This window comes from Doryrhamphus excisus, linkage group LG19 (genome assembly GCF_037039965.1).
Source record: "Doryrhamphus excisus strain RoL-2023G ecotype Guam linkage group LG19, RoL_Dexc_Guam_v1.1, whole genome shotgun sequence".
Lineage (NCBI taxonomy): Eukaryota > Metazoa > Chordata > Actinopteri > Syngnathiformes > Syngnathidae > Doryrhamphus > Doryrhamphus excisus.
Genome location: NC_136375.1, coordinates 12,740,465 through 12,754,698, shown reverse-complemented (window position 1 = coordinate 12,754,698; position 14,234 = coordinate 12,740,465). Strand labels below are relative to the sequence as shown.

At 41.4% G+C, this 14,234-nt stretch overlaps 1 protein-coding gene across 5 annotated transcripts in view; it reads left to right on the top strand.

Moving 5' to 3' along the window:
* nkain2 (sodium/potassium transporting ATPase interacting 2) overlaps nucleotides 1-14,169 on the top strand; it is a 70,534-nt gene extending 56,365 nt beyond the window's left edge. For 4 of the 5 annotated variants that reach the window (XM_078798877.1, XM_078798878.1, XM_078798879.1 and 1 more), the window contains one exon: nucleotides 2,716-6,544. In XM_078798877.1, the coding sequence (XP_078655003.1) occupies nucleotides 2,716-3,024 (309 nt within the window). In that variant the 3' untranslated portion in view covers nucleotides 3,025-6,544. Of the gene's footprint in view, nucleotides 1-2,715; nucleotides 6,545-8,676; nucleotides 8,759-10,552 lie in introns of those variants that run through there. The other variant, XM_058057092.2, reaches the window with a different exon arrangement.
* Nucleotides 14,170-14,234: the final 65 nt, after the last annotated feature.

Genomic DNA, 14,234 nt, shown 5'->3' with positions numbered 1-14,234 from the left:
AGAATCGCAGATGATGCTGCATGTCTGCGCCTGATAATCTTGTTTTTTTTCCCCGTGGCAAACATCTTCCTTGCTTTATCATTAATCCCGCATGTCCGCTTGCTGCTGATAAATGCGTCTGTCACTAAGGTGTCTCATTTACAGGATTACATTTGTTTATGTGGCGCGCTGATGAACGCTGACTTGTTTTGCTTTTTGTGAGCCAGTTTACCCAAATGATTATTTTGGTGATGACAAAATGCAGCTTGCGGCTCATTTAGCCGCTCCAACCGGTAAATAATGATTTTAACACCGAGTGAAGCAGAAAATGTCTGCCTGACAAGTCCTCTCTAGCTTGTAACGTATTTTCAAGCCCTTTTAATTGATTCAGGGACTCCAAGTTGCAAACAGCAAAGCGTAAAAATGTCTTTCATCGACAAAGCAAACAAAAGACCCACAGGTTATTACTTATTCATCAAATAGAGGATTAGCGCAGCCGAGCAGAGTGGCAGACTGACATGCATGGCATTGTTCCTTCTCCTTTTCTTCATCTGTGAATAACAAGCAGACGGAAGCTGCTGCTGTGGTTGTTTGGACCCTCACGGGTGCTACATTAAATACATGCTTCATATTCTGGGGATCCTGGTGTGGATTTTACACCCACGCTGCTCTCTCACACTGCGGTCACTTGAGACTTTATTATCCACCAGGCAGTACAGTCAGTGTCACGACTTCTGAAGGGTACCACTGTAGTAGGGCAGTACAGTATAGAAGTGGTAGAGGTGGAGCTACCGGAAGCATGGTTATGTGCAAACAAAGTCTTCAGGTCTAAGGTGTTGCATTGACTCAGTGGCAGCCCACACTAAACCGCGTGGCTCCACCGATGCTGATATACACACTCGGACCTCGGTTAAAGCGGTTAACTGGTTCCAGACCCGACCGCGATAAGTGAAGTTCTGCAGTGCAGGATTCAATATTCCATGCGCTTATCCTCATCGGGGCCGCAGGCTATGCTGGAGCCTATCCCAGCTGACTTCAGGCGAGGATCCAATGTTAAGAAATATTTTAAACCTGTTTACAATCGTCTAAATACGGGTTTTAACACTATTAGAGCCTGCCAGACATGAGCTAACACCCCTATAGTCACCTTTACATTTGTACTATTGTACATTATGTCATTGTATGGTCATATTACCTCGTACTTTGGTACGTGACAAAAAAAATACACAAAAAAAATTAAACTATATTAGGAAAGCAGGAAGTGAACAAATGTAACAGTTAGTGATTGTACCAGATGGAGGGGTAGGATTTAATAAGCTTTGCTTCTTCCTACTCCTTTTGGACATGTGGAACTGTGAACTGATTATGTGATGCATTCAATTGTAATCTGATGCATGTTCAAATGAAATTAAACCATTACCATTACCATTACTATCCAATATAGTAAATATAATCAGAGAAAATAAGACATATTAGACATAAGTCAGATAACACTTGAAATCAAACACATATGACCTTCACTTTAATAGTCGCAAAAGATTTGTATTTTCTGGGATTTCCATGGATATTTAAATACAACAAATTGTACTTCCACTGTAATTTACATTAGTGAGTAATAAGAATACCCATTCAATGCCACTCATCCCCACTAGGGTGCTGTGCGGGAGCCTAACCCAGCTGACTTGGGGTGAAAAGCAGGGTACACCCTGGATATCCACTTAGTGTCTGTCTTGGTCTGTGTGCATTTAGACCCAAAGTGAGGATGAGAGATACTTGGGAATATCATTTGAACAATTCAGCCGTCTAGTTTGTCGCTGAGCCCCGCTACTTCTGCGCTACGGGAGTCACGACAGCAGATCCTGCCACATTAAAAAATGGGTCGATGAGAATACATGCTGAGCGGTGTTTTGTGTTGTGACGCCACTGGAGCTTTTCCGCGCACGGGCCTTGCCGACATCCGCGTGGACCTCTGTGGATTCCGTTCCACTGAGTTTAGTGTTAAGGTAAGGTTAAGAGTTAAGTTGTAAGCAGAACGGTTACGGCCTATGCAGTGAATGGCCTCTCCGCTGATGTAGTTGTCAGTCAATGTATAGCGTGGGCGAGCGAGAGGGCGACAGAGGTGAAGCGAGGGAGGAGCGAAGGCTCCCTGGGATCTGAACATTATTTAAAGTAAATGAGGTCAAGACCTTGAGATAAATGCTGAATGTGGAATGTAGGCGCTGGCGCACGCACCTCGCTGAATACCAAAAGAGGTCGTCGCTAAAGCCTATTCCAGCAATAAACGCTAAGCCTCCTCATCTGGGGAGAGTTTGATTCATCTACCAACGTCTGCTTACGTCTTCTGTCTGTCCTGCGCTTCTTTTTTTTTTTTTTTTTTTTTTGAGGTCGTAAAAGGCCGACCTTCCATCGACCGCCCTTTCCTCCATCCTTGCCCCAATTGGCGTCCTCCTCCTGGTTGCTGAGGAGACGAGCAGCCAATGAGAGAGCAGAGTTATTCTGGTTTGGCATCCAGTGTCACGCGTTTGTAGCTAAGGAGGCGGCACAAGCCCCATTTTTGTGACAAAGCGCTACGTCACGATGGCAGTAAACATCTCAAACACATCCCCCACCTTGTGGAACGTGAAGGCGGCAAAGCTTTTGTGTGCGGGCCATGAATTGAAGTGATTCAAGGTAACACAACGCGCAGTGTCATCGCGTTCTTACTCCTCACCAATGTCTGCTTTATGTCTCCTCCAGTTGGCGGGTTTCATCTACGCCTGCTACGTGGTCAAGATCATCTCAGAGGAGGAGGACAGCTGTGAGTGCACCCACCCACACACACACACACAAGATAATTTAACGCAAGTTTGTTCAACTAAACCCTCCATTAGACGTTATCTAAATGACATTTGCAGCACCTTGAATACACTTTGTCATACACAGTTTTCTAATCATCTGACTTGTAGGACAATTAGTTGCTATATGTCAAAGACACTTGATGGCGGTCATGGTTTTCAACCAATCCTGCTCATATTTTTCATAGACGATAACACGTTCACACGATAAATAAAAACAAACTCAATATTTTGATTGTTTTCCTCTCCTCTCTACCAAACAGGCTGGATGACAAGAGGGTTCACTCTGTGCATCTGTCTCCACACCTGGCAGCATTGGTTCTATGTTGGAATTAACAGAGCGAGTGAACCCTCCTGTCAGTCTTCCAGTCTCTTTATCCCAGCCGGGACAGGCGGAGTGCGAATTTGCACACACACGATTTGTGTGTGTCGTGTGTCATACAACCTAATACTTTCTCTACGTCGATTTCAGCACATTTGCTCATTTTGTGACATGAAAACATCACAGACTAGGAAATTAAATCATCAACTTCATTGAGCGCCAAACGCATTGTGCTGCATTTGGAACATGTACTTTGACCAAACTTGACCCCCACCACCACCATGAAACATAAACAGCTTATTCCACACACAATGTTAAACGTGCGTCAAGGAAGTGTAAATGAGCTGACGTCGGCACACAATGTCAACTTCAGAGTATTTCCGTGATATTTTGCAGGATTTTCGTCAATATTCAGACATCAGAATCAAAATGAGAAATATGGTGCAGTGCCCTTAATATGTAATAACAACATGTACGGCATATATCATATAGAGGAGCAATATAATACATTATATGTAAGTAATGTAATAATAGAAATATGAATATAATATTAGAATAAAATGTTATGGGTGTACATTATGTGAACAAACGGCTACACAATAGAAATGGCGGCGTCTTGCACTGTACATCGTGAATCAGTCTCACATCCATTAAAAGCGAGGGAAAAAAAGCCCCTTTTGCATGGTGGAACATGTGTTTAATCCACCAAAGTGTTGTGTTTCCTCCTTATCGTCTCTTCATCTCATCTTGTTTTTGCTCTCCATCCTCTTTGGATGGATGAAGCCGCTGCGTAAAATCAAGCATGAAGTCTCCAATGAAGCCGTTTTCACTCGGATGAAATTCAAAGGAAATCGAGTCACCTTTCACATTTTGCAGCCAGGCACATTCATTTGCAAGGAGAGAGAGTGTGTGTGTGTGTGTGTGTGTGTGTGTGTGTGAGAGAAGAAGCAGTTTCATGCCGGCGCAAAGCTACCCTATTCAGACGACATCATGAAAAGGAAAGATGCTATTCTTAATCAATCCAAGCATCTCGACTAGCTCAATGAAATGTGTTTGGAGGAACACATGCACTGTGTCATTATGCCTGCTTGAAAGTGTGTGTGTGTGTGTGTGTGTGTGTATCACCTCCCCAGGCAGGCAGTTTAGCTAAAGCGTACTTTAGATCAATAAGCAACCTACAGGTGGTCCTCGGGTTGCAAATGAGTTCTGTTGCTACACTATAGTCAGCCATACTGTTCACATCAAGCTAAAATAGTCAAATACACTAATGCAGGGGTCTCAAACTCAATTTACTTGGGGGCCACTGGAGCTCGGGTCTGGGTGAGACTGGGTCGCATCAGGTTTTCCAAAAAAAAAAAAAAAACGCATTTATTAAAAACAAAAAAATTAAAAAAACTTCCAATTTTCTACAAGAAAAGCTCTGATAAAACATTCCACTGTTCTCAAATATCTTACTTTTTATTTTTCTACACAAAATAAGATGAAAAATAAATAAACAAATCAAGAATAAAGAAAATCAATCAATCAGTAATAATAAATATAATAATAATAATAAAACGGCAAATAATAAAAACTTAAGAAACCACATATAGTTGGTGGGTAGACAAATTATTTTTTTCAGATTAAAATGAACAAAGCATTATTAGAGCCCTGTAGACATGACAAAACACAACTATAGTCACATTTATACTCTTTTTATTTACAACATATTGCGCAACTGCAGGGTCTTGAGACACATGCTAACTCGCAAACTAGAGAGCTAGCGACCTAAACGGTAGCCTTCAAGTTATTTCCTTTAAACTTAAATCGCCAAAAACTTACCACTTCCACACGGATAGGGAGGATAACTATTAACAGTTATTTAACCTTTAACATGAACATTAATCAAACGTAATAATTTTTTCTGGGTACATGATACCATACAGCATCCATATCAAACTTGCGCGGGCCGCACTGACATTAAACTTTCATATCAAGGCGGGGGCCTCAAACTAGTGTCCTGCGGGCCGCATTTGGCGCTTGAGACCCCTGCACTAATGAATAGATAAGAAATACAAGAATGAACTGAAACTGGAATAAAAGGACAACAACTCCTTCTACCATTCTTGTAACAGTGCACAGAATCCATGACCCCTCTAGCATACAGTAGCATCTTTCTCTTTTGTAAAGATAGAAAAACAACTAAAAAGAGGCAGCGAATGAATGAATGGAATAAAAATGTTCCCACACATGATAGACGGCAGCCATATTTTCCGATCATCTAAAGCCAAGCCCAGGAAAGTCTTCTCATATAGAATGGGACCAATTCACACCTAGTTATGTAAATGTGGTATTTTGGCCCCTGGCTGTGCTCCTCACACGTCTGTTTGCGGAGCTCAACAACCCGCGTTTTAAGATTAGTCAAAGCTACAGTAAGACACTTATTATCAAGCACGTTTCAGCGTCTTATCTTTGCCAAAGCCTCCACAGAATCTCCTGTTCAAATCTTTACCAATTAATTTTGTGTTCACAGGCTGTAAAACTCGTGTTAATCCCACGTGCAGAAAAAGCAGTTTGGAAAGTTCCGGCTGACAAACTTGGGTGTGTGCTGTTCAATCGGAAAAATACAATACTACAGATATGGATATGTGGATATATTCAAGTGTTACGGTAAAGCACGGGGGGGTCCACACTTTGGAGGGCTCTGCGTAATTAGCGCAATTAGTGTACAGCTCCTAGAGCAGTATAGATTTAGATTCTGATTGTGGCAAGACAAATGAGTGGCGAGATAATGGTGACTCGCCTACAGCATAGACGTGGTATGAGCATGAGTGCTGGGAGAGATTCGGTTATTGACAGTTTGGACACAATATGCAAATGACCCCTGTCAGGTGTACCCACTTGTGTTGCCGGCTATTTAGACAATAATGGCTGTGTTGATAGTAAATCTATACTGCTATACGACATCAACATCTACTTCCTGTAGTACTGTCCATTGATGACAACATGAACTTTGTCCATGTCCATCAATTGATCATCAGAGTTTTAGAGCTTATACACCACAGCCCCTAGTAGGCGTCGTAACTTCACCGCTTTCAGAAAATGTCCTGAAAATGATTTCTGGCAAAGAAAAAAGCCTGTTGTCAAAGTCATTTTCCATTATGCTACAGTAATTCTCTGTCTTGATAAGCCTTCAAACTAATGGATATGTCACTCAAACCTGCCTCGGCGGATTACATTGTATCTGAAGCAAAACATCCCCGCTAATGCAGCCTCGTGCGTTGGACCAAAAATGGACTTTTTCCCCGATGTTTGGGTCTGAACTATTACAGTAACTCACAATATGATTGCAATATTTTCACTTTCACTGTATTGCAGTCATTTTGCACTGTAGGTACAAAGGTACAGTAATCCCTCATTTATCACGTACTGAACCCATTGTGATAAGTGAATTTCATCATTAATTAGCTGAATATTTTTTGTATTTTTGTAGTTCTACCTATCATAAAGAACAGAAAAGAGTAGAAAGAATTTTTTTTTTCCTGATGAAAAATGAGCTATAGCTTTCTTTTCGCAGGTAGCATGTTTATATCGTGTTTTTAGTTCTAGGCAACAAAATGGACTTTTTCCCTGATGTTTGGGTCTGAACTATTACAGTAATTCACAATATTATTGCAATATTTTGCCACCAATGCCGGTAGTATTGGTGTTTTACTGTATGCCATTTTGAACTGTAAAAGGTACAGTAATCCCTTGTTTATCACATACTGGACCCATTGTGATAAGTGAATTTCATTATTAATTAACTGAATATTTTTTGTATTTTTGTAGTTCTACTACCAATCATAAAGAACAGAAAAGAGTAGAAATATTTTTTTTTCCCAGATGAAAGATGAGCTATAGCTTCCTTTTCGCAGGTAGCATGTTTATATCGTGTTTTTAGTTCTAGGCACCAAAGTGAAGATAATATATTTATTAAATGAGTACATACTACATGAATGTGGTATCTTGAATAGTTGGCAGAGCTCGCAGTTTGACTTGAAGACGTGTAGTGAAGCCTGAACTTCATAGAGGATGGTTTGAGGGCCTGGAATAAACAATTGAGGAAGGGATGTGTACTTTAGGGTCATATTGAGTACTACATCACATTTTCATGACCTTTAAGTGGACAGAATGCTTGCGACCAAACATCCCCATATCATTTTCTCCTCAAATTATCTGGGGAATCAATTGAAGCTCCAGAAAAAGCTCGATAACACAGAGGCTGAACAATAATTGCGTCCGAGTCGGGGAAATGGCCCTCGGGTGAGGAAGCTAATGCTTGCTGGAGGGGGCCCGTGAAGATTCCGACTTGCTGAGAAAGCTAATTAGTCTGATAATTGTTTGGCGTGTGCGGCTAACTGACTGGCTTTAATCGGACGGCTTGTAATCAGCACATCAACAACGCACACAAGCAAGCTCCGAGGAACGTGTTGTGTTGGTTGTGTGTCAGAAAGCCATCTGGGACATCTTGACGGCAGCGTGAGTCAGCAAGAAGGAACCTCTCGTGAGGGATCCACCAAAAAGGGGGAAGGAATCCCAGCGGCGGCAACGGCGCCGGCGATGATTGTCGGAATAATGATCCGCATGGTCTGGAGTTTTCTGGCACGTACTGCGATCCAAGGACACTGCTGACAGGCCAAAGATTAGCGCTTGTCCTGTTGTGTTTAATAATCATCAGACTAGCTCATGAATACGTGAAGGAGATTATGGATTATTGGATATGCGAGCACTCGAGTAATAAAATAAAGGAAGTAGTGTGCGGATGGATTCTCACATGTGTTGGAAGAAATGATGCGTAAAGAGATATGTGATCAATAATTGTTCTAATTGATCTAAAGGTTGCTTTTGGTTGGACAAGCTAATGTTGTGTAGCGTCGTCCCAATCGTCCTCATTGTCCCCATCATTCTATTGTAAATCATAAGACAAATAATAATAAGACAATAAATAAAAATAATACAAATACACAGCAGAAAAAGCATTCTAATTGTGAATGTAGTATTTTACATTGGCCACTAGGTGTCACTAATTGTTCAGTGATACCATCACCAGACGTGATCGCCAGAACAGGCATAATTGATCTCACAACAAGCACCATAATAATAAGCATAATAAAGCAACTCTGAATCTCCGACATCACTTCCTGTCCTGCCCGCCACTAAGGTCCCCATAGGGAAGACATTTACTGTGACACGTCTGCATTCCAAACTGGCATCTGCAAAGTCCCCTAAATAAAATATGTGCTGCCGACGGAGACGAGGAAGTAGCCTTTTTTTGGAGCTCGCTGACATCAAAGTGGGGGGGAAAAAACTTTCACAGATCCTTCCAGCCGCCTCGGCCGTCTGAAGGAAGCAACCACCTGCCGGCTGCCTCTGGGCTACCAATCTGCCGCTCCATGCTGGATAATTTAAGCTTTACGTGTACAGTAGTCTCCGGGCATGATAAATGTATTACTTGGACGCACGCCTTGCTCCGAAAATAGCTTTTAATATGTGGATTAACAGACGCTCTCCCCTGTGTAGTTGACTTTATAGGCGGCTTCGACTCGTACGGCTACCAGGGGCCTCAGAAGACCTCGCACCTCCAACTACAGCCCATGTACATGTGAGTATTACATGCTAAATACACGCTTGGTAAACCACCACGTTAGCATGGTCAACACAAAGTTAACACAAATAATGGTGCTAGGGCCAAAAATAGGCACTGATTTCATCAATTTTTTTGCAATCCAACTCCATCTTGGATTTACTTGACCAAACGTTTTTGACTAAATTCATAAAATGTTTTTTCTGTCGTAAAGACACCCAAAATGTTCTCTTTTATTAGTATTTCACTCTGAAATCATCTGATGAGCGACTACAATGTAAGGACTATGATAAGTAATGATGGGTGGGTCTGTGCAGGATTCTCTAGAAGTGCTCAGAAACCGTTTCGACTGTTTAGGATTAATCTGCAAAGAAGGACACCTGAGTGTAGATAGGCTTGAAGGGAAGAACGTAAATAGACAGTGATGGTGGAAACAAAGAGTGATGGATGAAATGTGGAACTAAACAAAGAAGAAAGGCAATAAAGGACCATTCTGTAGTTTTATGTGTCCCTGATGGAGGCCATAACACACATCATAAATCACGGACGACCCCCCCCCCCACACACACACGCAGTACCACTAAAGATGGTGCGTTAATGCACACATGCACATGCACAAACATCATCAATATGCTATCATTGTTCCCTCAGCTGTTGTCCTTTCACTTTGCTGTTTATTGGCTCTGGCCAGAGGGACCAATAAATTGTTGTGTCCCAGAGGAAATATCCAACTCTTCACACCTTGCCACCCACCCCCACTTACACACACACACAAACACACACACACTTCACAACAATTACTGCCTCCAGAATTGTTTACAATGTGTGCTCTTTTGCAAATGACAAAAACAAAATCTTCAGCTGAACTCATTGACCTCCTCCAGTCAACGCTACGTACTAAAGGCCGCTACATTAGGTACACCTCCACCCTAATATAACAATAACATCATTTATGGTAGCTTGTGTGCAATGCTGTTAAAGCAACGATACATTAAACAGCCCTTGCTTAAATACTAATCATTTCCTGTGTATAAGACGACAACCAGGTAGCTTTTCATTTAACAGCAGCCAATCAAGCGCTATGAAAAAACTCACACAACGATCTTGTCAACCCATTGGAAATCACAAGAGATCATGACTCAATGTTGTCGTATGACCCACAGTTTCACCTTACATAGAAGGCTATAATCATCACACGGCAACTTAACACTCCAAAAGGTAGCTGAGAAATATACAACACAAATACTTAGTGACTTCTCATCGTGCATTTGGGGAGAGGAAGCTAGAGTCAAACATTTTTTTTTATATTCTAATCTGTTATGGCGGCACAGCGGTCGAGTGGTTAGCGCGCAGACCTCACAGCTAGGAGACCAGGGTTCAATTCCACCCTCGGCCATCTCTGTGTGGAGTTTGCATGTTCTCCCCGTGCATGCGTGGGTTTTCTCCGGGTACTCCGGTTTCCTCCCACATTCCAAAAACATGCTAGGTTAATTGGTGACTCCAAATTGTCCATAGGTATGAATGTGAGTGTGAATGGTTGTTTGTCTATATGTGCCCTGTGATTGGCTGGCCACCAGTCCAGGTCGTGTACCCCGCCTCTCGCCTGAAGACAGCTGGGATAGGCTCCAGCACCCCCGCGACCCTCATGAGAAAAAAGCAGTAGAAAATGAATGAATGAATAATCTGTTATTAGGTAAGCCATGAGATGTCAGTAGAAATCGACTGAGGTCAGAAGCTGTACCTATTCATAAGCAATGTCTTTTTCCATATGAAAATAATAATAATAAAATGCTATTTTTTCTCTCTGTACAGGTCAAAATAAAAGACCAGGAGCTACTTTACTGCTATGGGGTTTTTTTTTGTTTGACAAAGGAGACAGGAAGACACCGCCGTCCTTCCAGTGCTTTGCAGATGATGTAACACTGACATCTGGTGGTGGGAGTCAGCAACTACAAGGCAAACTGCTTTTATTTGCCTGCAGGCGGGAGGGAGGCTTTTTAACCTTACATGCTGCTGTGTTTCTGCACTGGAGGCGTAAAACATCACACTGACGAGCACCTTGGTCAACTTTATGGTACTTTTTCTTGCTCTCTAGTGCCTGAGAGATGCGGAGACGTTCTGACAAGTACACCAACAACCAAGGAATGTCAGCCGTCTTTCTTTTCTTCCTACTTCCAAGTTTGTTTGGATTCTGGACACGTGGGATGGATGCTTTCATGATGAACTTTGTTTAAAAAAAAAAACATGTAGAAAGACACAAAGCGATGTAGAAACGTGCTGATATAAATTCATGTTTACAGCCTTGACGGGAGGAGTAAGATTTTTTTTTTTTTTTTAATCCGAGAACTTTTTTGTGTGTCTTCATACCTCGGCTGTCTGAATACTTTGTCTTCCACCCACGAGAGACAGGCAGCAAGAAGACGAGGGAGAGGTCAGGCAGGTTGTTAGCAAGCAGCATCCATCCGTGACTAAGACATCTCCCAAAGGTAACGTTTTACCTTGACACAAACGACAATCACAGTCAGTGGCCTCAATCTGCAACTGGGCTCTTTTTTTTTTACATTGTTATTGCAAAACATCCAAAATGGGCTGCTTTTCTACTATTTTCCCCGACATAATCCCATTACGCATATCTGAGACATATACAGGTACGAGGTTCCATGTGTATGCTTGGGACTAAAAATGGCCGCCAATAGTGAAACAAAGCACAATTTTTTTTCTGATCTAATTACATTTTAAGAAGCCTAAAACTAAGAAACAGTTGATCTATATCAGGAGTGTCCAAAGTGGGAGGGAAATAATGTCATTTTAGGAGCATAAAGTTGAAATGTGGAAATAAAACAAAATAAAGTTGGCATTTATGGGAAATTAGGTTGGGAAAAAGTTATAATATTATGAGAATAAGGTCAGCAAATTATGGGAATTAATGTATAATATTGGCGGCACGGTGGTCTAGTGGTTAGCGCGCAGACCTCACAGCTAGAGACCAGGGTTCAATCTCCGGGTACTCCGGTTTCCTCCCACATTCCAAAAACATGCTAGGTTAATTGGCGACTCCAAATTGTCCATAGGTATGAATGTGAGTGTGAATGGTTGTTTGTCTATATGTGCCCTGTGATTGGCTGGCCACCAGTCCAGGGTGTACCCCGCCTCTCACCCCAAGACAGCTGGGATAGGCTCCAGCACCCCTGCGACCCTCGTGAGGAAAAAGCGGTAGAAAATGAATGAATGAATGTATAATATTACAAAAGTTGACATATTTGGACAAAAAATAGGAAACGGTTTGGACATGCCTGATGTACATCAAAAGACACCTTGAATTTTGCTCTTTTCATACAATTTTCCTCCCAATCCCCTCATAACTAAAACAGTGCAAGAGTCTTTTGTCCAATTCTTCATGTCATAAGTGCCAATGATGCGTTGCTTTGTGGAATTCTCTACAACAGGAAAATAACAGACTGCTGGAGACAAAAAAAAAGGGACGCCAATATGGAAACAAAGCAAAAAAATATGTTTTTTTTTGTACCAAACTACTTTTTGGACTTGCTGGACCAAACATTTGAGGCCTTGTTCCAAACACTTTTGGTGGCGGACGCATCCCGGGGACGTGGAAGGACGTTGTGTGTGTTTGCATGAGATGTTGCATATTTACTCTCATGCGTACTTCTTAGCTACTCCGAGGGAACTTTGGTGAATGCTTCTCCTCAAAGAAATGTGAACTTTAGTTGTTGGGGTTTTTTTGGGTTTGTTTTCCAACAATGTAACCTGTAATAATGTTTTCTAAATGGCGTGTTTCTTGTTTTCTACTGTATGATGTTGTGTAAAAAGTGGCCCTGTGTTTTATTTTATTGGATATTTTTTACACTATGGCTAGGGATGGGCATTCTAATCAGTTATTTGCCAAGAACTGTTCGGATTTCATTCATTCACTCGAGCAGTGATGGCAAAACGGTGTGCAGTACTCGGCCGCTGCTTCAGCCTCAGCTAGTTTGCTAGTACTGTACAGTATATTAGGTAGTATGAGTAGCTAGCTAGTATTATGGCCGCATTGAAAACATGAGAATAATCTGACATTCCCAGAATCAATTTGTAAATTCATGAGAATAAAGTTGTGAATTTATAAGAATAAAAGTCAGAACTTTAGGAGAAAGGCCAAAGGTCGCCTCAGTGCCCCCTTTTCATAGCTGTCTCAGGAAATGCCTGCTACGACGGAGTATTAAAATAATGTGAGATTTTGAGAATACATTTTCTTAAATCGTAAATTTTTCTCGTAAATTTACAACTTATTTCTTGTAAAGTTGTAATATGAGAATGAAGTCGTAAATTTACAACTTTAATCTGATCAATTTACCACATTTTTCTCGTAAATTTACAACATTATTCTAGCAAATTTATGATCTTCCTTTTTTTTATGTGGCCCTAATACTTTGTTGTAAGTTTGCTGTCCAAAGACACCAAAATAAACACCGTAAATGCTCTAATTATAGCTCGACTGAGCTGGTATGTGGAAGCAGGTGATAATGGGAGAAAGGAATGTGAAATCTACATCAGAAGGTTGCCTACAGCCACAGCTGGCCACGCCAATGCTTTCTGACGTGGTTTTAGGTTTTATGCTTTTGCAGACCATGCACCTGGAGACTTTAGGAGACTGGAGGCATTAATTGGAGCATTTATGGCCGCTACATTATTAGGCTCAATACAACAATGACACAGAAGATCAGGACTTCAGATCACTCAATCTTCTCACATCCCGTTAGAAATAATACAATAATATATATATTTTTTTTTTACCATGGCCTGAAATCAAGGAAATACCATAAAATGCCCATCTCTAACAAGGACCATCACTGTAGAATGAAACTAACTGATTGTAGTCCAAAAGCTGCATACACTAATTGAAACCAAAAGAACGTTTTGACTGAGTAGCGATATGGACGAGTAGCGGTAGGCCTGATAAATAAAAAATAAACAAAAGTCTTTCCATGTCGTTGTAAGCAGGAGCGCAGTTATTGACAGTGGAGGCGGGTTTGGGGTTCGGGGGAGGTGTGCAGATGACGTTTTAGACTATGAAGGGGTCAATAGGTCTTTTGTCTGTGGACTTGTGGGGACACAGTGGGGCTTACAAGATGGACATTTGTGTCAATAAACATTCAGACCAGGCTTTCTACGCTTCAAATCTCACAACGCAAGCGTGTTTTGTTTGCCGTTTGATAAAAGTAGCACGAGCATTTGCATTAAGAACAGCATGCATGGTGACGGCAGCCATTTTGGGAGGGGATAAATGAGAAGCACTGTTACAGACAGTATCACTGCAAAGCCCATGATGTCCTTCTCTACGACACCATAGCTTGCATCCTTTGATTTGAAACAAGTTGTGATTCCATCATTTTGGATTCAAAGACTGGATTTTGGGCTTTGACCATTACCAAAATAATACTGATTAGTTGCTGTTCCATAATTTTGGATTAAAGTTTATTATACTCTATTTTATATT